The sequence below is a fragment of the Paramisgurnus dabryanus genome, chromosome 8, assembly GCF_030506205.2.
Source record: "Paramisgurnus dabryanus chromosome 8, PD_genome_1.1, whole genome shotgun sequence".
Classification (NCBI taxonomy): Eukaryota; Metazoa; Chordata; class Actinopteri; order Cypriniformes; family Cobitidae; genus Paramisgurnus; species Paramisgurnus dabryanus.
The window spans coordinates 4918421-4945738 of NC_133344.1; the positions used below are offsets into that span (position 1 = coordinate 4918421).

Sequence of the window (27318 nt, forward strand, 5' to 3'; positions counted from 1 at the left end):
AGTAACGTAATAGTCGCATCTACTGGTATGTTAAACATCAGCACCCAGCACTGGTTCTGTTGGTACTATTTTCCACGCAACAACTCCTTGACATTTTGACTTACAGACACCGTTACTAGCCTACAACACAAGGGACGTCTTTCTTTCTGCCTCTCGGTTGTGTGCGCAAGCAGTGATGATGTCACAGAGAAATCCATTTATACATATGAAAATAAAGGCTTTAAACTTCAACTGCACTTTTCATCTGCATATTCAATAATTTAAAATAATTTCTTTAGTTCCTTTAAAAAATAATCTTTTATTTTAGAGGAGAAAAGAAAACAGTAGAATTCATCATCTTTAAACGTAAGTAATATGAGAAAAATTAACAACACACCAGGAATGCTAGAAAAGAACCAGTTTAGACATGTATTTGTAGTAAACAAATAGGCAATCCATCAGCTTTACTGCATGTTTATTTTTCATAAGGGAGTAGGCAACCTGACTATTGTTAAGATAAAATGTTTCACTCACTTGGCTTGTTTTACTCACATTCACATTGCTTTATGTAAAGCCAGGATATGAGGTCTCTCTCTCCACCTTGTGGTGGAAAATCTGGATTCGGACATTCTTGCCGGCATCCCCTTTATAGAATGTAATGACATTGTGTCCGCCCTGCTAAACGTCACGTCTGTGTGGGGTCAAACACTTAGGAGTATGGCGACAATCTGATGTACGAAGATGGACATGCTATTCGGGGTGCTCATGTACTTTTTGCCACTTCATCTCAAACTGTGTGGCCAGGGGACTTTGTTGAACTGGAGCTTCCAGCAGAACTAGCATACGTTAGGGAGCAGCTTGCTGTCGAGCCACATGAGGGCTGTAAGCACGGGCTTGCCCCGTCGATGTTTGTGGGGATTTAGGGTAAAATCAGAATTCCCAACTTAACCAATGTTCCACAGGGCGTCAAGAAATACAATCACGTATGCCGCATTCGTATGACCTACATTACAGACTCACGACCCATGCAGACCATAGCAGAAGCTTTTCAGGCTTCCAGTGTTAAGTCTGGTCCGCCCAACCCTACAACGTTCTCTGACCTGATCTCATTAGACCCTAACGGCATCATGACAGCAGACATTAGAGAGAAGTTTCAAAAGGTCCATAGGGAATTCAACGAGGTCTTTTTATCACAGTTTAAAGGCTAAAATGGCACTGCTGGCCCCTTTCAAGCTAGGGTGAACATGGGGCCTGTCCAACCGCCCCAACGGAAGGGAGGGGTCCCACAGTACTCCAGGGGCCAATTACAAGATCTGCAAGCTCAGTTTGATGCATTGGAATCTCTAGGCGTTTTCCGAAAGCCAGAAGACATTGACGGCGATGTTGAATATGTTAACCCATCACTTCTCATCCAAAAGTCTAATGGGGGTTTCCGTCTTGTCACGGTATTTGCTGATGTCGGTCTTATAGCAAACCCCAGCCCTCGCTTATGCCAAACGTTGATGCCACATTGCGTCAGATAGCTCAGTGGAGGTATATTGTTGCAGCTAGGGCTGCAGCTATCGATTCTTTTTGTAATCGATTAATCTAGCACTGAATCGATCGATTAATCGAGTAATCGGATAAAATTTTTGTGTGTGATTTTAAAGAACCAAAACAAATAATGCATAACGAAAATGACGTGGCTGTAAAATGTTCAAGCATTTGGCTTTTATTTTTAAAAAAAACAGAGGTATTGACATTTGGCTCCAAAAAATAAGCCTATTTATTTCAATTTTTACCCATTTAGTGTTTATAAGTGCCAGTGCCAACAATTAAGCACTTTAATTTATTAATATGCACAACAGGTTTCATGCTGTAATCTAATCCTGACATCAAAGTAAATATCTGGTTTATGTAGATTTCTACACCTGTAGCATTTACCATTTGGCTTCTAACAATAATATATAATTTCTTGGGTGAGCCTATTTGCTATGGTAACAACCTGTGTGTGTGCGCGTACGTGCACCTGTGTTTGTGTGCACGTGTGCTGTGCGTGAGGAAGAGTGACACCCCAGTCAGACCAGTTGCTTCATTGCAATAGAACGCTGCATTTGGTTTGCATCACTTGCATTGCGGTGCATTTTAGGTTAAGAATCCGTTCGAAAAATAACAACATCACGTCCCACAGTGAATGAATGCATGCTGAAATTATTGTTGCGTGGCTACATAAAAGTTAAGCATATGTGATGCATTGGGCGATCGGTCTGACTCGCTTGAGAGAGAGACGAGGCTGCCCGCGTGTGTGTGAAGGCGGGGGCCCTTTTTTAAGCTATACTCTCTTGCAATTGAACGTGAATACGTTTACTACTTAAAAACATCAAAGCTAAACATCATTTCTAGTCAAACCGCATAACGACATCGCTACAAATACAGTATGGGATCAAAATCAGCGAAAGCTACGTTACCTTGATTCAGCGACGCTTGGTGAAACAGCAGTGGATGTTTTTGGTTCAGATGCTGAATGTAAGGTAATGATAAGAATGTTATGATCCCAAACTTTAGACATTCTCTCTCTGCCGTTTATGGACATATTTCTTCTCCGCCATTGCGCCAACTAAATTCAAAATGTATCACGCGCTATGATGTGCTTTTTGAACATTGAACACGGTCCGTGTGAATCTGATCTCGGGGCGTGTAGTGCGTGTCATAGGAATTTAACAAGGCTTCGAGGCAGAATTTTTGCATCGAGGAATTTTTTGAATCAAGTTAATCGAGTAACTCAATGAATCGTTTCAGCCCTAGTCGCAACTCACCCAAGCTTTCTACCAAATCCCACTTTCCAGGCCATCTATGAAGCACTTTAGGATGGTCACACCATTTAAAGGTGTCTGTGTTTATCCCAGATATGCCTGGCTCAAAAACCGCGTTGGCAGAATTGGCCTGTGTGGTGCTCGGCGACCTCCTTCAACAGGGAGAGGTGGCCAAGGTTGCGGATGATCTGTATTGCTGCGGCAACACCCATGAAGATCTTCTTGTGGTGTTGAAAAAGGTCCTGGCAGCCCTCTGGGCATGCGATTTATGCTTATCTCTCAGTAAGACTGTCGTTGCTCCAGTATAGACCACTATATTGGGGTGGGTTTGATATCAAGGTACTATCCGGGCTAGTTCTCACCGCATTACAACTTTGGCCTCATGCAATTCTCTGCAAGCCCACATGTTACTACTTTCTTGTCAACTGCTTTGCTAATAGAGCCACACGGCTGTCTATTCAGGCAGAGTGTTCTGATCTCCGCAGGGTGCATGCTCATCTTTGGCAGGGTAAACATCCATCGAAGAGAGTCACCAATGTGAGAGATGAAAAGAGATATTTGAACACTGTCACCATGGCAAATGATGGCCTTTTAGTTGTATGGCATAATGCACCACTGTCAAACACCACTGAATGCATTGTTGTCCGTGTTGCATGGTTTGCTTATGGTTTGCACATTAGGCTAGATCACCCCTCTGTGCATCAGTTGAGACTTGTTGTCTGCCGGTACTTCTATGCGTGGGACATTAACTCTGCCATCCAACTCACTAGTAAAGGATTTCATCAATTTGCTGCACTGGCGAAGACCCCGGTATTCGCTGTTGAACAGTCCAGCGGTGACCCGTCAGAGACAGTTGGGTCTACCTTTGCTGCTGATGTTCTAAGGCGTGAACATAAATTCATTCTGGTTGGTCAGGAGTGTGTGACATCATACACAGCTGCATTGTTGATTGATGATAAGCGGAGGGATACTTTGCAGGATGGTCTTATACGCCTCTGTGTCGACCTACATCCAGTCGATGGCCCTTTTGCTGTAGTTAGAACTGACCCAGCTCCTGGTTTCTCTGCACTAGCCAAGGATGCCGTGCTTGCTCAATACAGGTTGGCCATTGAAGTGGGCAATACTAAAAATGTCTATAAAAAGGCCCATATATCTAGTAAAAGGCCATCCAGGAGCTACAAGGTGAGATTTTGTGTCTGGAACTGCACTGCGGGCCGTTACCCCTGTGTTACTGTCTGTGGCTGTCGCTTGGTTGAATAGTCGTATTCATCAGCCCATGAGATGCTGTTGCAGAGTAATCAGTTCTCGCATGACCAGTTACCAGTATGTGACCGGGACCTGATTACCTTGCAGTATGAGCAGCGTCTGTCTAACCACCCTTACAGTGTGAAGTTGAAGGCACCTTGGAGTTGGGGTGCACCTAGCCCAGACATTAGCTTAGATTACCTTGTGCATTTATACAGTGACCGCAATAAGTCTCGGACTCACAGCCGATATCTTTTGCTTTGCACCATGCACCGTTGGAACCATGTCCATAAGTTTACAGGCTCCCAGCTGCGGCGTGCGCCATATAGGGTTCGCTTGTCTGACTGCTATAAAGTTTACTCTTTTTCAGGTGCCACGGGTCAATGTGACGATGCTGCTGTGTCGGATAGAGATGGGGAGGTCGGTGTGCAGATTGTTGTCCTCCCTTATGCGGTCCCGATATCCCTTTGGCGATTGCTGAGCCTGCTTTCCTTTCGAGGTCTGACGACTGCGGGCACCAGGAGGCTACCCTGTTCGGTGGAAGTCCCGTGTCGTAAGATGGACCCTTTCTCTTCATCCCAGTGCAGGCTCCCTGGTGGTCTGGCCGTCTTCGTAGGCTCCCCGTCAAGTTTCAGGATTTTTAGTTGGAGTCATCAGGGCTGTCTTTGCATTCTAAGTTGTGTTATTGAGTTGTCTTGGTGTTCTGCGTGTGTCCATGAGTGTCTTTTGTGCTGTTGCACTGCACTGCTGGTCCACCCGGTGTTCCTTGTATTGTTTTGTGCTTTCCTTTTGTTTTCCTTATTCCCGCAGGCAAATGTGCCGGCGTTTGTGTTCAGGAGGAAAAATGGGCGGCGGCAGTATGTGGTGTGTGACGTGATTCCTGACGTTGTACACAAGCACGCGGATCAGGGCGGTGCTTTGATTACGCTCCACATGTGGTTGTTGCTGTGTATGCCGCTGCCATTAAAGTCTGAACTAAACAGTTCTCTCACGTCAACGGTTCATTGCATTGCATCTTTACACTGGCACAACACATCAGGTGGGGGCGATTTTGCACAACCTCACGACACTACGTATGACAGCACAGAGAAGTTCAGGTTATGAAATGTTATGGCTGGCGATTGAAATTAAACCACCTAATCTACCTCAACTCCTAAATTAATTTAGATTTATGTTTAACTTGTGCAAAAGCCAATCCACACGGAGAGAAAAAAAACTCCACATGATGCACTGCCTTTCTCAGAAACAGCTTTCTAATATCTATAGATTACACATGTCAGCATTGGTAGTTTGACCATTGTTATTAGATTTTCAAAGTGGCCTTTATTTTCTCCACTGAAATCTAAAGTGCATGTTGAATGTGCAGATGAATGAAATGTGTAAGAAAAACTGATGCTGATGTTCTCAGATCAGATTCAGGGAAGCGTCACACTGAGAAACATCAGCACCAGCACATCCGGCTTGTATCAGTGCACTGCGTCAAACATCATAGGAAAAAGCACCCATCTCCTTAACCTGCAGGTTGTATCACGTAAGTGTGTAAGGAGAGACATTACAGACACAAAGACTGTCACATGATCAGAAATGAAGTCTGATCACAGCTCTGTCTCATATCACAGCTCAGACATAGAGTGTGGGTCTGATCATCGGCACCATCGCCACGAGCGTTATGGCTGTGATCATCTGATGTCTGCTGATCACGCTCTTCTAATGGAGAAATTATAACAAATATGAGGAAGATCCCAATGAGATCAGGTGACTCTTTATCATCGCAATCAACTTGATTTCATTTGCCAGATGTGTTTCTGTAACTCAAATTACATCTTTTCAATTTCAATTCCTCAGCTTACCAACAAATGAAGAAGAACTTGATATTACAGAAAGTACCGTATTTTTTGGTCTATAAGCCACTGTTTTTTCATAACTTGGCTGGTCCTGCGTCTTACAGTCAGGTGCGCCTTTTAAGTCAGTATGAATTAATTTTGACATTTATAAGGCAAGAGACAACATTATCGTCTACAGCGCGAGAGTCCGCCATATGCGGCTTCTGTATTCATGTAATTTAATGGATTCAGTGATGTGGAATGACGAGTATGCGAACTTCACGCTAGTTGGCTTGTTCAGTTCATTTAGCCTATTCAACCTTCCAGGTAAGTTCTGTATGCTATGGTTTATCGTTTAAATAACTGATAATATTACTTTAATGTACAGACATCGATTTAGGCTGCTGTTCTGTCTGCTATTGTTTAGTTGAATAACTTGCCTTTCCAGATTAAATGTCTGTTCTTCGGCTTGGATTTTTTAAAATAATTTTCTGAATAAACGCGACGTATAGTCCACTGCGACTTATATATGTTATTTCGTCTAAATGACGCATTTTTTAATGATGCGGCTTATACTCCGGTGATACTGTTAGAGAAAAAATTAAATCACGCAACCGCCTGCTATACGATATCACATTAGAGAGCACATAACTAACCCGATCAACTCCTATTTATTACAAAACTAAACAAGATTGCTCAAAAATCATCTAAAACAACGACATGTTCAATACTAATCCTACCAATCTATTAAAAGAGACGATTGTATTTATGCACAAGATTGATGGATAAGCTGTTTGTTTCAAAAATTGAACAAAGCTGTTCTTCAATTTGTATGTTTTCCATTTTAATGTTCAGCATATGAGGCAGCTGCTGCTTGCACATGGGGCATAGACTTTAGGTGTGTTCGAGATCATCCGGCGCTGCGCAGACCGATCGGCGAGGTTTGCCGCTTGCAGTCGAGGGAGGAACGGAAGACGGAGCCGTCAAGCCGGACACCTGCTGCTTGCCGTAGTGACGTGTGCGCCGTGTTTCCTTGTTTTTAATCGCAAATGAAGTGAATTAAAAGCTGAATTTGATAAAAACAAACCTTTTAATAAAAAGTTGCAACCAGAAACATTTTATAGCGAATATTTTAATTGCTGCTTATACTGTATACCCGAAAATAACGGGAAACAAGCCTATATTATTAAAATACCAACAGAGTTTGTTAATTTCATTTTTATTTTAATACACGACACAATATAACATATTTAAGCATATTAAAGTGTTTTTTCCTGTTTTAAAACATGAATTTATAACGTTTATTAGTGGAACTAAAGGTTGGATTAAACTTGAAACTCACGTGATCATTGTCATCAATGAGGCGACCAATCACGTAAAGCTGTTACGTCATCACAACTCCGGGCAGCCGCTCTGGAGAAGCTGCACCGGCTAAGCTGCACCGGCTAAGCTAGCCGGCTACTCTCGAAACGCTCTAGCGGTACTTAAAAACCATATGACACAATCACGTGCCTGCAGCGCCAGCTGAAGTCGGACAAAAATACTAACCGGAATGCACTGCTTCAAGTCAGCCGCCGATCGGTCTGCGCAGCGCCGCATGAAGTCGAAAACACCTTTTTTCTTACATTTTGATTAAATTTTCTAATTGGCTGCATATTATGTCATGGATATATATTTTAATGCATACTGCAGTCCCTTTTGTCTTGCTCTCTCAGATGTTTCACCTGTTAGCCAAACATTACTAATTATTTCCTTGGGAGTGTCTGACACTGGTGCATACATACTGTCATAGACTTGCCAGGCACGAAAGCTTTACAGGCGTAGCAACAGTACTAAGCAGAGCGGGGCTTAACTAATTCCTTGCAATTAGTTGATGCTTCATTTATTATAAATTGGGTAAGAACGCCACCTAGTGGATAATAGCAGAATTGTAGATTACCATAAAATCTTATCAGGGAAGTGTTTTCTCTTAATTGACTTCATATCTCATCAATGGCAGGGAAAAAGTTAAAACATGACTATGTGGCCACTGTTTTAAAGAAAAACGTTAAAGGTTTCCAACACAAGGGAAAGCAAAGTTTTGCTAGAGAACTCAAAACCTGTTAAAATAAAATGTCCTCTCGTCCCAAATATTGTCCACTACTATGTCCTCTGGGGGCTCTGTACTTGTATGGCTGGAAATCCTTACAAGCTTTTGTATAAAGTAATAACTAAATAAAAAGAAAGAAAATAAAGAAAAAAGTTTTTAATGTCATAAAGATAGGAACAGGAAAAATACAATTATGCTAAGATTAAGAATACAAGCATAAAACCCTGAATTTAAAAACGTTGTAAAAATAACTTATTGGTACATTTTCTTTAAGCAGTCAACAAATATAAATATCACATCTGTTCACTACGAAAACAAACCAGACTAAAATGCAACATTGTGTTTAGGTGTTAAAATAACGTAATCATAACGTTTAAAGAACATCATGAAAATACCAAAATACAACCAGGTGTTTATGCTACTTTGGTTTAAATGTATGGCAGCCCACCAAGAAAATGACCGGTATGCCTGATTACCAATCCAGCCCTACCTACCATTATAAAACAAAACACTATTAATAAAGCTTTATTAATACGGGGCATTTTCTTGGTGGGCCGACATACATTTAAACCAAAGTAACATTAAAACCTGGTTGTATTTTGGTCATGACGTTCTTTAAACGTCTTATTCTGAGGTGGTTAGTTTAACAACTAAACAAAACGTCTCACAAATGTTGCATTTTGGTCTGGTTTGGTTTTCGTAATGTGAGCAGACGTGATTTACGTTTTTTACTACAAAAAAAAAAAACGTGTCGATTAGGTATTTTACAACGTTTTTAAAATGTCCTTTTTGTTTTTATGTAGGGTGTGATTTTTAAAAAGTTGTTAAAATGTTATGTTGCAACATTGCCTTATTACAATGAAATACAATGTTGTGAAAAGTTTGTGATTGTATTGTTAATCTGATCATAATCTCTTTGTCCTACGGTGTCCTATCTTTATGACTTTAAAAGTTTTATGTTTTGTTTTATTCTTCAGCAATTATTTCCCCACCACTTCTTTTCATTTAGTCATTACTTTATACAATAGTTTGTGATGATTTCTGGCAATAATTGAGACGCATACTTGTTTTGCTAAATCCATTGTAAAGCAGTGAGAGTTTTCTCTCTCCAGTACAGCAGGAGGCGCTGCAGCTCTTTAGACCGCAGATAAACTCACTAAAGAAAGAAAGAAAGAAAGAAAGAGAGCGCGTGTGATGTGTTTGTGTATCCTCAGTGTTTTTCTCTCTTGCGTGTTTCATTGAGTGTAAACAGAGTCTTGTCTCGGTGTATTTAAGTGTTGAGACGTTGATGATGAGATGTGCTGTAAATCAGTATGAACTGATCTGTCCATGCTGGATATATTGATGATTTCATCACAGAAATCTCTCAGCTGAAGAAAGAGGTGGCGTTACTAGAGACAAAGCTGAGGTCAAGAGGAGATTTAACAATGAATCGAGAGGTTTGTACAGCTTAAACATCATTTACCTGAATCAGACAACATCAGATCATTTCTAATCTTACTGTCTGTGTGTGTGTTGTGTTGTCAGGATGTGGATTGTTGTGAATCTTCAGTGTATGTGACTGATGATGGGAGTCTGGATTCAGTGCGGATGAGCAGAGATCAGAGCCGCACACCACAGCCACTGCTGGACTCTAAACTCTCTGAAGAGAAATCCAGACACACACAGGACTCCGAGCTCAGTCTGACTTTACTCTGTTATACTGAGTCAAAGCCCACAGACACTCAGGACACTACAGTGTGTGACAGTAAACAGAGCTTACAGGAGGATCAAACCTCCACAGAGTCTCTGGATTCTGTCTGTAACGCTGGAGAACAGCAGCAGATCCTGCAGACCAAACTGAAGATGTGTTCAGTTAAACTCATCGACTGCACGAACCTCATGATGAAGATTAAAACTGAACCCACAGAAATCAAAACTGAACCCACAGAAATCAAAACTGAACCCACAGAAATCAAAACTGAACCCACAGAAATCAAAACGGAACCCACAGAAGAGGAAGAGCGCATTGATGAAGATGATGATTTTATTCCATCAGGTATGTCTCCTTAATTGTTGTATTTTTAACAATTTTAACATTGTGAGCACATGTTTTGGGTTTTCAGTCACAAAAATACCCCCCAAAAATGTAAGTACTACAATTTTAAAGGAGTTTAGGATATCTTTAAAACTTATTGAGAAACAGAATATGTGGGTGATTCTCACGAAAACTTGGAAACGAAAATGTCAAGCATGAAAATGTAAAAATTGCTTAAATTTACTTTTTTTTTCCCACCAGACATTAGAAACAAAGTCTGAAGTATATGGGAACGTTAATTTAAAAAATTTTACTTATCATTTAACACTTTTTGTAACATAATTTCAAAAATAAGTCCTAAAAAATCTCATTACCGCAACAGTCAGAAAACATCAACACTGTTAGAAAAGCTAATATATTTTCACATTTTTAAAAATTGATTATTAATAGTCATGCACAGTAAATTGAAATTCTGAAATAATATTTCTTTTAAATTTAACGTTTTTTTTTATTTTGTTTTATTTAGCTCATATACCGCAACACCTTCCACAATTTATTTTGTAAATAAATATTTTTATATTTTATATTTCGAAGAAACCTGACACATTTTCAAAATGACATGACAAACCTGAAAGAACATAATTTGGAGATTCTGCACAAGCATTTAAAATCAAAGTATTATGCTTCTATTAATGAAATTAACATTTAAAGGGGCCATGGCATGAAAATCTGACTTTTTCCATGTTTAAGTGCTATTATTGGGTCCCTAGTGCTGCTATCAACCTAGAAAATATGAAAAAGATCAACCCAGTAACTTAGTTTTGGTGAACCATTCTCTACAAGCACTTGAAAAAATAGGTCGTTGAAAATTGGCTCTTCTTATGATGTCATAAGGAGCTCTTATTATAATAAAACCACCCCTTAATCCAACCACAGCACTGCTATTTAGTGCAGAGAGAAAATAATTCACAGAACAATTGAGTTTCAATTTCAACAAACCACCATCATTGTGATCAGTGTTTGAATTTCATCTGCTCATGTGCATTTTAAAGGACACACCCAAAACGGCACATTTTTGCACACACCTACAAAGTGGCAATTTTAACATGCTATAATAAATTATTTATATGGTATTTTGAGCTAAAACTTCACATATGTGCTCTGGGGACACCAAAGATTTATTTGACATCTTAAAAAAGTCCTGTGACATGGCCCCTTTAATAAGCATCTGTTGCAGTAATGATACATAGGTTTCGGAAATGAGGTTAATTATTTCGGTAATGAGAATACGTGTACTAGCCTGAGATTTTGTTAAAAACAAATTTTAAAGTAGAAAGTCTGATAATATTTACAGCATCATGCGTTCAAGTTCAAAACTGTTTTATTGTGTAGTCTTTGAAAAAAATATTAAAGACAAAACATGAGAACAGGAAGGCTTATATTAATATTCCTTTGTGTCATATTTAAGTCCCCATTTATGCATTTAACATACTGAAATAAGATGGTCTTGATGACATATGCTGCCTACAAATGCGAGCTCTGAAGGCTGCAGCCATCGGATTGAGAAATGGCCAGCTAATGTCAGCTGGATATCACAAAACATTTGTGTAAATAAGATGAAATATATTTCCTTGCTGGATATGATTTGGTCTTCTGACATTTTACCATTCTGTATCTGTTTTGATGAGAGAGAGAGAGAGAGAGAGAGAGAGAGAGAGAGAGAGAGAGAGAGAGAGAGAGAGAGAGAGAGAGAAACAGGCCCACCCAATTCACACGAGCTCTGTGTGCTCTGCTTGGGGCTTCTCCACCCAAAGGCGGCAATTGTTGGCTCAGGGTGTCCCTTATTGTGAGGATCTCCCTATGAAGGTGCTCAGGACCCGGCTCAACATCACCCTTGGAGGTTTCTTACTGCAGTGTCCCACTGCCGGCAAAGAGCCGCTGGTGGTCGTCCTCCCCTCGCTCAACCGGTTCAGTTTGTCGCCGAGAGCCTGTGTCCTGAACCGGGAGCCGCCAGGTCTGTTTCCTTTGGGTTTCCGGCGGAGGAAGATGAGATGTCTCTGACATCGTTGGATGGAGACTGGGACCAGGCTCCATGTGGTGCATCAGACACACAGCCATCCTTCTACAAGGAACTGGTGCGCATTCTCTTCAAAGCCATGCAGGACTTGGAGATTGAGTGGAGCACCCCACAAGAACCCCAGAGAAGCAAGCTTGACTTTTGTTTTCTTCACTCAGGCCGCCCTGCTGATGCTCGGAGGAAAGTCACCAAAGCGTGGGCTACCCCTCCCCCCATTTTTTTTCTTAGGTAGGCTACCTGTGTATTCCCCCCATCAAGGACGCTGTGGCTGCTCACCTCTGCCCCTTGTTCACTTCCTTGGATGGTGTGGCACAGCTTTGAGGGTAGTAAAGCCTCATGACAGCACACCTGTCCGAAAAAGCATACCCGCGCCGAGAGAGGCTCTGTCTGCATTGCACACTATGGTGGTCCTACAGATCTTTTAGGCGCAGGTGCTTAAGGCTCTGGATGAGGGCAGCATGGATCTAAATACCTTCAGGGATCTGAGAATGGCTACGGATTTCACGCTAAGGGCCACGAAGACCACTCATGGTGGTCATGCACAGTCACGCCTGTTTCTCCATCCGGCCTGTTTGGCGACACGGTGGGCACAATCACAGAGCATTTCTCGGAAGCGGTGAAGAGCTGTAAGGCTATGAGCCACTTCCTACCTCATCCCCCTGTGTCTCATGGACCAGAACCGGTGGTGCATCACAAGAGTCCCTGGCACAAATCCTCCAGTATATGATGCAGAAACTGGGTCCTGGGGGACTGCCGTCCAGGACGAAGCCGCTCAAAAACAGAGCATTTTTCTCCTCAGTTGGTTTTGTGTTGCTCGCCCCAGGGCCCGTCCTCACATAAGCATCTACAACACCCCCCCCCCACTCTCGAACACCACCCACATACTGTAGTGTGTTTTTTGCTCATTACACCTGCTAGTAACATCTCCAAACCTAACCTCTCTCTCTCCTTCCTTCTGTACTCCTCGAACCATTCTGGGTTAAGTTTCTCCCTGAACTTTGTCAACCTGGCCTTTGCTAAAGCTTTTTTTCTCACTTGCTGACTGTCTACAATGAAGCATCATAAAGCAAAATATCAAACATTGTTATAACATTTTAAATTTATATTAAATTCATAAGAGATATTTAAATGTAATCAACAATATGCTTAAATTCTCATTTCCGAAACAGAAGTTCTCTTTACCGCAACTGCTATTAAATGGTTGCGGTATATGAGAATGGTGTTGCGGAGGATGAGGTACCCCAGTATGTTTTGCTAAAAATAGAGATGCCACGTAGGCTTTGCTCATTTTTTATTCAGTGCATATAATTAGACTTTAATAAAGAACATTTTCATAAAAAATTGTAAATCAAACAATTTTCGAAATGTAGAAAACTACCTGTTTCGGTAATGATAATCAAAATGTCGTGTAAGCATTCTGACAAGAGAATATTTCAAATTTAACTGGAAAGATATAAAGAGATGATCTTACCTGGTAGCCATCTTCAAGTACCTGGTCCATGTGCTTGGTCACTCAAAATCAAACTTTATTAAAATTCTGTATGTGTGCTTAAACTGTTCTCAAAAAGTGTTGCGGAGGATGAGAACATCAGGGATGGACACATCAATTTCCTAATTTTTCTTCATTATTATTATACATGAATATTCAGTAAATTATTTTTCTGTCATCTAAAGTAGTCTAGCAAAACATCCATTTATTTTTTTTCTAAATATTTTTGTTTTAATATGTTTAAATTACAGCATAACGCATGTTCAAACACAGCCGGATGCATTGCGGTAATGAAAATTTCAGCAGAAAATGAGATAAAATTGACAAATTATAAATTCTTATGTTAAAATCACACATTGTGCAAGGTAGAACACAGTATTGTGTTAATTCTGAGGCTTTTTAATATTACTGTATTACACATTTTATATCTAAAATCATTAGTGCCGTGGTGTTTCAATGGTTTTGTGAGAATCACCCATGTAGGCTTATACCACGGGTCTGTTGAATGCTGTATTCTGATTGGCTGAGAAATGTTCCGTGGGTCTGCATTAATTTCTGGTAACCGCACACCTAACTTTTTTTTAAGCGGGGTCTTAAAAAGTCTTAAAAAGTCTAAAATTCAGAATGTTAAATTTAAGGCCTTAAAAAGTCTTAAAAACACCCAGATTTTTATCCCAGGTCTTAAATTTAATTTACCCAAGTCTTAAATTTCTTACTAATGTTCATTCCCAAAAAGCGCTGTCTGCAGAATATAAAATAGTAATTTAAAACGCTGAAGAACTAACTTAATCAGTGGCGGAGGCAGAAAGTGTATAAAGGTGGGTCTCGAAAAAGAAACGTTCCGCACTGTGCCATGAGCTATATTTCAGGTGTTGTGATCTGACTGTATACTGTGGGTTTGGCGAAAAACAATCCTTACATTTAGTTTTGTATAAGCAAAAATCTTTTTCGGGGTAATTTATAAGCCCGTGGCTTACCTGAGCATTTGCCAGGTTCTGAAACACAGAGGACACAAAAGCGAACAAAAACAACGCTGCTTTATTGAAAATCAACTTACAGTCGGGCCGTCGAGTCACGAGCCACCAACAGCGTGTCAACTTTAGTGTTACACAGTTTTATATTTTAGACTTTAATATTGCTCTTTGCTGCGATGCACTTGAACCTAACGCGCTTTCCCTTCAGCTCTCCACAAACAGCAGCGATTGGCAGACGGAAAGCAAGAAAGTACCGTAATAAACCATATATTTCAAAAAAGTGCAATTGTCTTCTTTTAGGAACAATTCAAACTTTTTGATGGCGCAAATGCTTCAGGAGTTACGGTTAAATGAACAGCGGTAGAATCAGAGCCCTTTCGCATATGCAGGCTGCTGCATACGGCATCGCCTGGTTTATTTAAGTTTACTGAGCATTACATTCGCAAGTCATAAGCATATTACAACAATTAACGATTAACTAAGAATAATAATCAATATTTTAAAGTTAATTTCAAAGTTAATATTCTGAAATAAGACGTATCCATCTTAGAAATGCAACCCTTCGGAGGCTACAGCCTTTGGATTGAGAAACGGTCTTAGTGGATAACGTTAGCAACACATATCAAACAGCCTTTTAATGGTAAATTTCATTTTCTTAATGCAGATTAATCTGTTATTGTGTAATTAGAGAGGCTACTAAACCTGATGGCGGTATAGTGCATATTTATGCATAAAACGTATGGGTGGAGTGTTTTTTTTTTTTGCTTTGTGATTCTGTATTCAATAAAATGCAATACATTAATTTATTAATAACTTGTTTTATTATTAATGCTTTTAGGGATTAATAATAATTGAAAGTGATCTTTTGTTCTTTGTATATTTATAAGGCACAAGATAGGCCTACACAGCACACAGTCAGTTGTACATTATAAACATGCATAAACATTATGGGGTGGTTTCCTGGGCAGGGATTAGCTTAAACCAGGACTAGGCCTTAGTTTAATTATGACATATAACTAGCTTTAATAAACATGCCTTACTAAAACCATTACTTGTGTGCATTTTGATGTATTTTAAGATATGTCAGTGCAAATTGTTTTCAAGTTTGGAAAGCTCTTAAAACTAGTCTAATCCCTGTCTGGGAAAAATTCCCTATAAGCTTACGTACTAGTGTGATGCACTAGTGTGATGCATTTTAAAGCTTTAAAGTTGTATGAGGCAGTGTAAAACTAGGCACAAACCAGCTGCTGACCATGCAAACTGATCTAATATTAGTGGATTTTATTTATCAAAAAACATTGTTGATAGAATTTTATAAAAATACTACTTACAAATATTAGTGTGATGTATAAATATTGTAAATCAATGCATTTCTTGACTATTTATTAAGAAAAATCACAGCTCTTTGCCTCTAACTCAATGTATTTCAATGGCTCACTATGAGCCATTTTGGGGTTCCATTGTCAGAATTCTCTTCCTAAAGGGCTATGGGTAGAATTTGTCGGCGCCAACACTCGCGGTCTAATAGAGTTAAGCATAATGTATTTCCATGTATTTTGATTATCTGTTTTAAAACTGCGTTCATTTGATATTTTTCTATAACTGAATCAATAAAAATAGAACGTTTTGAGAATTTCTGAGATCATTTGAATGCCTCTGTGTCGTACTGGTCTTAAATTTTACTCATAATGGTCTTAAAAGGTCTTAAAAAGGTCTTAAATTTAACTTGCTGAAACCTGCAAGAACCCTGTATAATGGATGGCCTTTACTCAGACAACTACGTATGCCCACTGCTCCGTGAGTGTTAACTACTGCTGCTATCCATCAAATTTTTAAGGAAATTAAATGAAAACATCAATAAATCCATTGTATTCTTTATTACTGCGCAAGTCGTGCGTACTACACTGCTGCAGCACTCGCTTTTCTACTCTGCTCCTTCAGCGCGCGCTGGCGAACTTGCGTCACGGTCGTTTAATTTTACCTCAGAAACAAACATTATTTTACAGATTTCTTTTCTCTCTTTCGTCATTTAGTAACTTAAATATGAGAGAACAATATATATTTTGGTGGTTTTCGATTGATTTTAACGTTTTTATGAAGAGGATATGATGTTAAAAGAAGCTTTTGATTGATGTAAAAACGGAGATCGCTAACGTTATGCGGATAAATAAACTGGGTTGTAAGATCCGTTAACGTGAATGAAATGTTTTATTTCTCTCTTTTTACCTCCGAGACTACAATATTTTTATCTCTTTCTTTATTCAGCAACATTAACTTAAATATGTGTGTACAAAAATATATTTTAATTATTTCCAACTCCACAGTTTCAGTCCTCAAGAGGTGTAATGAACAATATAGATCATATAATAACCAGTTGTTATCCTTTTTATTTATTTTTAGTTCACTGTTTTGTTTAAGATAGGTTAATTTTATCCCACTAAGCCTTGGCATTATCATGTAATGATACTTTATTTTATTTCCATCCCCAGAAATTGGGGGTGTCAGGGTGAGGCATTCGGGGCATCAGGGTTTTTCCTAAGTCATTTATTTGATTTCCTTTAATAAAATTCAGAATTTTGGTGCAGAACATTTTTATTGGTGTGTCTTCTGTATACTGAAAGTATAATTTCCTTAAAGGGGACAGAGAATGAAAAACCATTTTTACCTTGTCTTTGTTGAATAATGGTAGTGTGGTATTGTGTAATGTAGTTATTAAAGAAAACGGTCAAAAGTTTGAATGCTGATACTGATATGCCGATAGAGAATTCAAAATTAATTAAATATTAGTCGATACAATGGTAATAGGTAAAGGTACAAGGTGTTTCAATGTATTTAGGTTTCCTTCTTTCGCGCACACTCGCCCTTTCTTGCGCATTCTCTCTCTCTCTCTCGGTCTTTCTCGCGCACTTTGGTTCTCTCTTCGATTCACATTTTTCCACAACCGCGGCTCATATTTGTGAGTGAGAGGGAGGGAGGGGTCCGCCCTTCACGATCTCCGATTGGTTTAGACCACCGTGTGTGTGTTTCTAATGAGTATCACCGCTCTGGCAGTGACAATGTGGGTTTGTAATGATTCGTAACATTTTAATGTAACGAGTAACTATGCAGCACATAAAAAATGTATTGGAGTAAAAGTATTAAACTCATCGAAAATATGTACTGAAGTAAAAGTGGAAGTAGGAGAAAAAAATAATACTTCAGTAGAGTACAGATACTGTAATTTAGTACTTAAGGACAGTAGTGAAGTAGTTCTACTTCGTTGTTATACATCTCTGTTCAAAAGTATACTCTTTATAAAGTATGTAGGGTCAGCTTACATAATGACTGTTTGACCGTTTGAACTATAATGGCTTGTTCGCGAACGCACAGCAAACTCATCTGAAAAGACACAACGTGCTTGCACGCATAATGTCATTATCACGGGCAAAAAAGACAAAATTTCATGCTAAATATACATGGCCGGTTGTTAATATACCTGGGAGAGCCGCCCAAGTAAAGTAAATGTGTGGGAAACACCTTCAAGTTCTGATCGGTGTAATTTGTACAATCTAAGCATGCAACACACAAATGATAGACACGTAAAATAAATGTAAGTTATCGCAGCTCCATGGGATATGTATATTGCACACGCCCATCGCGATGATAATGAATTTTTCGAATATATCGTGCAGCACTACTTTTTTGTGTAAATAAGAATGAAATGATGACGATTTAATTGGTTCATGTTTCTTTCAAAACACACAGAACAGAAACTCTTCACCAGATCTGAGACCAGCTTTACTACCTTACAAGAGAAGAAACATCATTCAGAAGACCACAAAGAGAAGAAGAAGAAGAAAAAGAAGAAGAAGAAGCAGTTTCACTGTGAGCAGTGTGGGAAGATTTGTGTCTCTTCCTCTAATCTAAATGTTCACATGAGGACACACAGTGGTGAAAAGCCTTTCAACTGCACTGAATGTGGAAAATACTTCAAAACCAAAGACCATCTTAAAGTTCATCAGAGACTTCACACAGGTGAAAAACCTTTCAAATGCGCTCAGTGTGACAAGACTTTTTCTCAGTTAGGACAATTAAAATCCCATCAGAGAGTTCATACTGGAGAGAAACCTCATCGCTGTAGTGTCTGTGGGAAGAGTTTTAGTCACGGGTCTTCATTAATAACTCACCAGAAAATTCATACAGGTGAAAAACCTTTCAAATGCTCTGAGTGCGACAAGACGTTTGCTTATTCAAGTCACTTCAAAGCCCATGAGAGAGTTCATACTGGAGAGAAACCTTATCACTGTAGTGTCTGTGGGAAGAGTTTTAGTCTAAAGCAGAATTTACTAAATCACAAGAGAATTCATACAGGTGAAAAACCTTTCAAATGCTCTCAGTGTGACAAAACGTTTGCTTATTCAAGTCACTTCAAATCCCATCAGAGAGTTCATACTGGAGAGAAACCTTATCACTGTAGTCTCTGTGGAAAGAGTTTTAGTCACGGGTCTACATTACTAACTCACCAGAAAATTCATACAGGTGAAAAACCTTTCAAATGCTCTCAGTGCGACAAGACGTTTGCTTATTCAAGTCACTTCAAAGCCCATCAGAGAATTCACACTGGAGAGAAACCTTATCACTGTAGTGTCTGTGGGAAGAGCTTTAGACAACAGACTGCCTTATTAAATCATAAGAAAATTCATACAGGTGAAAAACCTTTCAAATGCTCTCAGTGCGACAAGATGTTTGCTTATTCAAGTTACTTCAAAGCCCATCAGAGAGTTCATACTGGAGAGAAACCTTATCACTGTAATGTCTGTGGGAAGAGTTTTAATCTAAAGCAGAATTTACTAAATCATAAGAGAATTCATACAGGTGAAAAACCTTTCAAATGCTCTCAGTGCGACAAGACGTTTACTTGTTTAAGTAACTTACATTCCCATAAGAGAGTTCATACAGGAAAAAAACCTTAACACTGTAATGTTTGTTGGAAGATTTAATAAACAGTCTTCGTAAAGCACCAGTGACCTTAAGGTTATGACACCAAAAACTTAACATTTAAAATATTGTTAAAAAACAAGTTAATAGTAAAATAAGAACAAATAACCAAATTATGATCAATATCACAAGTAACCAGGCTTAAAAGTAATGTAACTGATAACTTTTGGATTACTTAAAACAACAACTTTTATTTATTAAGAATTTAACAGAATTTTATGTAATGGATTATACATACATCTAGTGGCTACAATGTGGTATTACAGATTATTTTGTTTTATTTTTAACTAACATGTAGGCTACAAGGAAATAATAAAAACACAACATGTAAAAATTCTACACAATCTACATATTAGTTTAATATAGGCCTACATGTAGCCTGGGTGCCAGCCGATCTTACCCCCACCCACAAGATTTTGAAAACGGGAATATCGGTCTGGGGTTTCTGCGTTGAGGAGCTACTATGCTTGGGCAAAAGCTGGTCGAACCAATCAAATTGTCAGGGCGGGCTTTATACGATGATGGACAGATAATCAACAGTAACGTAATGAACCACGTCACCAAAGAGCGCGTGTGTTAAATGGCTGCCGCTGTAGAGTTCAGATGTGTGGATTCTGACATTGAGTCTGTTCTAAAAGATATCGACAGAGCATTGATTTTAAAAGAGGAAGTTACAGAGAACCGCGAGCAGGCCATTTGTTGATGTTTTTGCCGTCCTTCCTATTCGGCAAAAGTTGGTCGCAACTGAAATGGCTAACGGTATCACGGCGATGCAACTCAGCGTGCACGACGAGATGAATATAATTAGCGGTTGTTGCCAGCTTCTTTTCGGAAGCCCGGAATCGTGGTTGCTGAATAAGTGGAGGGACATGCTAGGCTCCAATATTTTCAAGCCAACGTAATTGGTATCGTCGTGGATGAAGTTCATCTAACGTACAAATGGTAAGAGATAGTCTTACTCTATGACTTAGTAAATACTTCATGTTGTGATATAAACGAAATGTTGTAAACATAATAGGGGTTGATGTACATTCGCTAACTCAGTATAATCACAATGTTAGTGTCATTGTAGCGAAATAACTAGCAGTTTGGTCAGGCTGCAAAGACGTAATTTCAACATACGTCACACACTCCGTTGCTCTGATTGGTCGTAGGTCTATCCAATTGAGTGCAGAGGCATTTTTCGGTTGAGACACGCCTCATAATTATAGCTCAATGGAGCTATAAATTCTGACTAGAATTGAGTATGACAACGTCAGGCTAGCCTACATGTTGACTAAAGCCGTGATCTTTCTTTAATTTGCCTGACTGAACTTGGACCGTTGGCAGTGGGAGTTCCCCTGCGTTACATAGCAGCGAACAACGCGTTAAGTGAGAAGAGATTATGAAAGGAAATTTAGGTACTAAAAAAAGTACTCTCCTAATTTCTACAGATTCCAGCATCGCTACAAGACTTACAACTGCGATCATACAAACCACTGAATTTTAAAGCAGTAATAAACACTACATACTAGCAGTGGCGGCGCCAGGGAGGAGCTAGGTGGTGCTGTAGCTCCGGCTATAATATCCATAGCACCCGCCCAGCACCCCCAAGAAATGTCTGTAATTTTTTATATTTATATTTTAATGTCATGTTTGAATAGTGTTTTCATGCTGTTAAAAAAGGGAGTTAAATAATAATTTAAAATATATATTTAGCTAAAATATCATGACGCCCAAACATGTGATCTTCTTTGGCCAATGGGTGCAGCGCCCGGTGGAACAGCAGTGGACACACTAGGACCAGTAATCTGGCACATTTGGCTATAAATACGGAGAGAACGAGGACCCTTGCGTCAACATCATTGATGATGCTGTTTTGTTGTGAAGACGTCTATGATAAGTGCTTGATTTTCCCCTCTGTTGGCTATTACAAATTGAATTAATTTGGTGTTTAAAGAACAAATCTTGGCTCTGCATTGTTACATCTATAGGGTGCCCATACGTGTCATTCTTCCCGGATGCATCCTGTCCAGGATTTCGGTCATAGATTTCGATGCGTCTTTCGGAAGTCGTATTTGTTGACCAGCATGGGAATTATTCTGGTCTATGCTGGTTTAGCTGGTGGTCACCAGCATACCAGCACCAAAGCACAACATATGCTGGTCTTGCTGGTACGCAGTTTTTTTCAGCAGGGTAATGTAACTTAAAATGCGGGCTGCATGATAAATCGCATGCGATTGATTTACGCTTTACTATTAATCTATGGCGGGTTATCTGTGTATGGCGGATAAAACGTGCAAATAATAAATGTCAGATCGACAGACGAACGGCTAATCTAACGTTTGTCCGAACGTCTTCAACTTTTAGCACCTAGCAGCGTGTGTGACCCACGTGATGACCTGCCATGACGTCAACGCCTTAAAATTGGTGGGGTTTTTCATTAGCTAAGGTGCCAAGCTGTTAAAGAGTATATGCGTGTATGTGTTCGGAAGCAAACATACTGTTTATAACTATATACAAGTGTTAATTCATGTTGTTTTTCATACAACTATTATAAATGTGTAAATAAAGTATCACATTTATCTCTTTTATAAACACTTTTGTTACGTGTCAAATTTGTTTATTTTATATTGTGTGCTATGTGATTTTCCGAATTTTTTTTAAAGTCTTAATGTCACGTGACCATAATGTCATTAATTGTCCATTAACTTTGCTTGTACACTGAGAAAGGAACTGTTCAGATTATTCAGTAAATGTTTTGTTCATTTTTACTATGATTATGTCTTTTGACTTCTGCTATAGGCCTATTCTCTCGGCTGGTAAATGAAATTTTACATAATTATTCAGTATTTTGTCATTCTTTTTATTCTTTCTAGGAAAGTTAAAGGACCTATTATTGCATTGATATCATATTGTCCAGATGCACAGTGTGATATGTAAGCACCATAGAAATGAACTGCAAGAGCTTGTAGAGAGGAGTAAAGACTGCTGAGAGGAACAGCACTATATTTTGAATATACGTTGCATACTTGACAAGCTTGTCACACTTTCACTGCACAGACACCATATATTGTATAACAGGTTTCTTTTTACTTTATTATTATGACGATCACAGTTGAATGTAATGTGGTAATAAAAAAGGAAGTTATTGTACAGGTATCCATACAGATGAAAATAAGGGCTTTAAACTTCAACGTTTCATTTGCATATTAAAAAGAGGATAATTTAAAATAATTTCTTTAATTCCTTTAAAAAATATTATTTTATCTTAGCGGAGAAAAGGAAACCGTAGAATTCATAATCTTAAAACAGAAGTTATATGATATAAATAGAAAATAACAGCCTAGCAGGGATGATGCAATAGAAACTGTTGTGCTACTGTGTTTGTATACAGCCATGTATTTGTAGTAAATCAATCAGCTTTACTGTGTGTTATTCTCTCATAAGAGAGAATAATAAGGCAACCTCACTATGAATTTAGGTCCTATAAATAAAGTTCTTGACTTCAAAATGTAGGTGGATACACCCATAGATATGTATATAAAGGCTAGATGGCTCAAGGCGGAGTCCCTAACGGCATCACCTGGCGGCCATCTTACGACAGGGCGCTCGCTCACTCGTAGCATTGAGTTTAATGGTGCAGGTACTTTTAAATGACCATAACTCGCTCAATTTTCTACAGATTTTCAAACGGTTTGGGTTTTTACAAACGTTATTAACGTGGCTATAATTCTGGATGCTTTAACATGTTTCATGAATTTATTTTTTATTTTTAGTATAGGTATGCAGTGTCATAGGTACATCTTTGACGTTTATAACAAACCAAACCGTTTGAAAATCGGTAAAAAATTAAGCAAGTTATGGTCATTTAAAAGTACCTGCATCATTAAAACTCAATGCTACGAGTGAGCGAGCGCCCTGTCGTAAGATGGCCGCCAAAATGCGGACGTTGCACTCAATTGGCCAGCAGCGCGGACGAGCCATCTAGCCTTTATATACATATCTATGGATACACCCATAGACATTATATCCGTAGACACATGACGTGCTGGAACGCATCAAGCGTCGGCGCCATATTGGATGGGTCTCCTCGCTGTACGCTAGCACCAGAGTCAATGGGAGTTAACGGAAAGAAAGCCATACTATGGCCGTATTTTGTGCAGCTTACGGTTGCAATAACCGGCGCAGTATAGGGAATGTGGAGTTGACGTCACGCCGTGTGGCATTATGAGTAATCCGCCATATTTGCAGGATCGCCTCCTATCCCGCTGTATCTGAGTTAGTGTGTTGGAGGTTGTTTTTGTATTTTCTGTCGAGATTTTAATAAACTTCGATATGTTTGGTCAGTACTGCTCGATCAAGAACTGCCACAGCAGGTCACAGGATCGTTCAGGGAGGAAACTGAACAACGGAATACGTTTTTTCAGCTTTTATTTGGGGGAAGCCGGTGGAGGAGCTGACGAAAAGACGCCGGATCGCATGGTTTGCCTGCCGCAATCAGGAGAAAAACTTTTACTTTTCAAAAAAAAATCCCTGCATCAGCGAGAGTGTGTTTGCTGCATTTTCAGTCATTCAGTAATTTGTGATTAATAAAAGCAGAACCACTTAAATTGTCTTGTTTTTATGCTAACACTGTCAAACTAACTTGTAAATGTAAATTATGTAACGTTATTTATTCATTTCTGATTAACCTCACCACATGAGTTATAAAAATAAATCTTTATACAAATTTGACGATTATAACACATATTTTTTATTAAATGCAACTGCTCAAACCCACTGCTTGTGCACTCTTTAAAATGACATAACGTTAGCTGAATATTTAGCATTTTGTTTGTTTTAATAACTTGGCCAAGAACAGAAGTGCCATCTTATGAACATGTGTTGATTCATTGCACAGAATACAACGGAATTTTTTTTATAGAATCATTAAGATACTTCGGTATTAATACATTGTAAGTAAATGGCATATTTATTTTAGCTGGTTTGCCAACCGTCATAAGACTCCGAAAGAAGAATGTCATCTTACTATGAGCTTGAAGGGATTTATAGCTCTTAAACTCCTGCAAAGTGTATGCACTCAATCCAAAAACAAGGTAATAATAACAGATATGTGAGCGGAGGTAGTGCGTCTGGATCTGTAATCCAGTCATGGGCTGCTAAATCCTATGGATCTGTTGTTTATTTGTCCAAATAAAGTTTTTTGGCAGTAGCACTTAGTTTCTCCCGATAGGGTCCCTTCTCTTTTTCTTTTAAACTTCTCAATTTCTTCGGTTCTTCTTCAAGTTTACCTAGTTTTAGCTTAACACACCCACAATTAAATGGCATAGCGGTCAGCGGTGCCTCTAAACATGGCGCCCACGTCCCATAATGCAACACTGCGGTGACGTACATTAACATTCCCTATTGATTCCAGATCACATGGGATTACATTTCACAAGTAAGATTGAACAATCATTTTGGTTATTTTACGTTATTATTTATAATAGCATCACAGCACAGAGACAGTGCTCATAAAGATAATAAATGATATTCGCTTAAACTCTGATTCAGGTAAAATATCAGTGCTGGTGCTACTAGATCTTAGTGCTGCCTTTGACACAGTAGATCACATCATACTCTTACATAGACTGGAAAACTGGGTAGGGCTCTCTGGGATGGTTCTCAAATGGTTTAAAACATACCTACAAGGAAGAGGTTACTATGTGAACATAGGTAACCATAAATCTGAGTGGACATCCATGACATGTGGAGTCCCACAGGGTTCAATTCTTGCACCGCTTCTGTTTAATTTGTATATGCTCCCACTTGGTCAAATAATGAAAAAGAACCAAATTGCTTACCACAGCTATGCAGATGACACCCAGATATACTTAGCCCTGTCACCCAATGACTACAGCCCCATTGACTCTCTATGTAAATGCATTGATGAAATTAACTGTTGGATGCGTCAAAACTTCCTCCAGTTAAACAAAGACAAAACCGAAGTCATTGTATTTGGAAATAAAGATGAAACTCTCAAAGTTAACACATACCTTGACTCTAGGGGTCTAAAGACACAAAATAAAGTCAGAAATCTTGGTGTAATTTTAGAGTCTGACCTTAATTTCAGTAGTCACGTGAAAGCGATAAGCAAATCAGCTTACTACCATCTCAGAAATATTGCCAGAATTAGATGTTTTGTCTCAAGACAGGACTTAGAGAAACTTGTTCATGCTTTCATCACCAGCAGGGTGGATTACTGCAATGGACTCCTTACGGGGATCCCCAAAAAGACCATTAGACAGCTGCAGCTCATACAGAACGCTGCTGCCAGAATTCTGACCAGAACCAAAAAATCTGAGCACATCACTCCAGTCCTCAGGTCCTTACACTGGCTTCCTGTTACATTTAGAATAGATTTTAAAGTATTGTTACTCGTTTATAAATCACTTCATGGCTTAGGACCCAAATACATGACAGATATGCTAACTGAATATAAACCTAACAGATTACTCAGATCATTAGGATCCGGTCAGTTAGAAATACCAAGGGTTCACTCAAAACAAGGTGCGTCAGCATTTAGCTTTTATGCCACCTCTAGCTGGAATCAACTTCCAGAAGAGATCAGATGTGCTTCAACAGTAAACACTTTTAAATCTAGATTAAAAACACATCTGTTTAACTCTGCATTTACTGAATGAGCACTGTGCTGCTTCACACTGACTGCACCTTTAACTCAAGTCACTTTTACTCCTGTTTTATTCTTTTTAACATTTTAAACTGTTTTATTAAAATCACATTTATTTTCTTTAATTGTTATTTTAAATTCTCATGTATCTTTGTCTTTATTGTGATCTTATCGTGTAAATCTTATTTTTACTTTTTCTTTTTCTTTTTTATATATTGTTTTCTCATTTCTGTGTAAAGCACTTTGAATGACCTCTGTGTATGAAATGTGCTATACAAATAAACTTGCCTTGCCTTGCCTTGCCTAGTATGTCAATGTTCAGCAGGAACTGGTACTCTCTCTCATGATCTCTCGCTGTTTTTTCTTCACATTTAAAGGTTTCCCAGTGATACAGGCATGAGGAGGCAATGGGAAGTTGCTATAAAACCGAGGGGCAACCTTCCGATCTCTCTAATGAAGCCAACACAGAAGTGACTTAAACTGCAATTCATCGACTGGCCGCTTGAGGCTGGCTTCAAAAGGGAGTCAATTCCCATAGACTCCCATGTTAAAAGTGGCCAACTTTACAGTAGAAAATAATATGTTTACAGCCTGGTACAAAAAGTGTTTTTGGCCTATATAGCTAATTTTGCCCTTCATGACAACTGTGAGGGGGGTGAATTTTTTTGTAACTCACCCGTTTAGATTATATTAAGCCTTAAACTTCTGCATAATTAAGGGCGTGGCCGCTTGAGTGTCGGTTGAACAGCCATATAGTTCCTCTTTTAAATCCGCTTAGAAAAGCGCTACGTTTTATTTTGTACCACCAAACTTTTTCGTATAACTACTCGTCTTAAATAGGAAAAACATTGATGTGTTTGGTCACTTCCAAATTTATCTCTGAGTGGTACCATTGAATGAATGGGGTTAAGCTAAATGCTATCGAAGTGTAGCAGCGCGCACCAGCGCTTACGTGCACGCACTAAGATGATAGAGGGATGTATCAACTCTTCTTAGTTAAGGTAATAACATATTTTAATATTGAAAATGAGTAGACTATTCCTTAAGCTTCAAAAGCGATCTTCACAAACCAATGGGTGACGTCACGGACACTACGTCCATATTTTTTTACGGTCTATGTATAAAACGGGAGGGTTTTGTTGTGACAGAGTCGTCAAAGCTCTAAGAACAAGAGAGCTCTGATTCGTTTTTAGCAACAGCCACT

At 39.0% G+C, this 27318-nt stretch overlaps 2 protein-coding genes across 2 annotated transcripts in view; both read left to right on the top strand.

Moving 5' to 3' along the window:
* Window positions 1-27318, top strand: part of LOC141279842 (uncharacterized) — a 190864-nt gene that overhangs the window by 121287 nt on the left and 42259 nt on the right. The gene's annotated exons all lie outside the window — the stretch shown is intronic.
* On the top strand, window positions 9112-22839 carry LOC135771694 (uncharacterized). The gene is made up of 3 exons (XM_065282053.2): window positions 9112-9367; window positions 9456-9966; window positions 18230-22839. The coding sequence occupies exons 1-3, from the start codon at window positions 9356-9358 to the stop codon at window positions 19435-19437; spliced, it is 1731 nt and encodes a 576-aa protein (XP_065138125.1). The 5' UTR covers window positions 9112-9355; the 3' UTR covers window positions 19438-22839.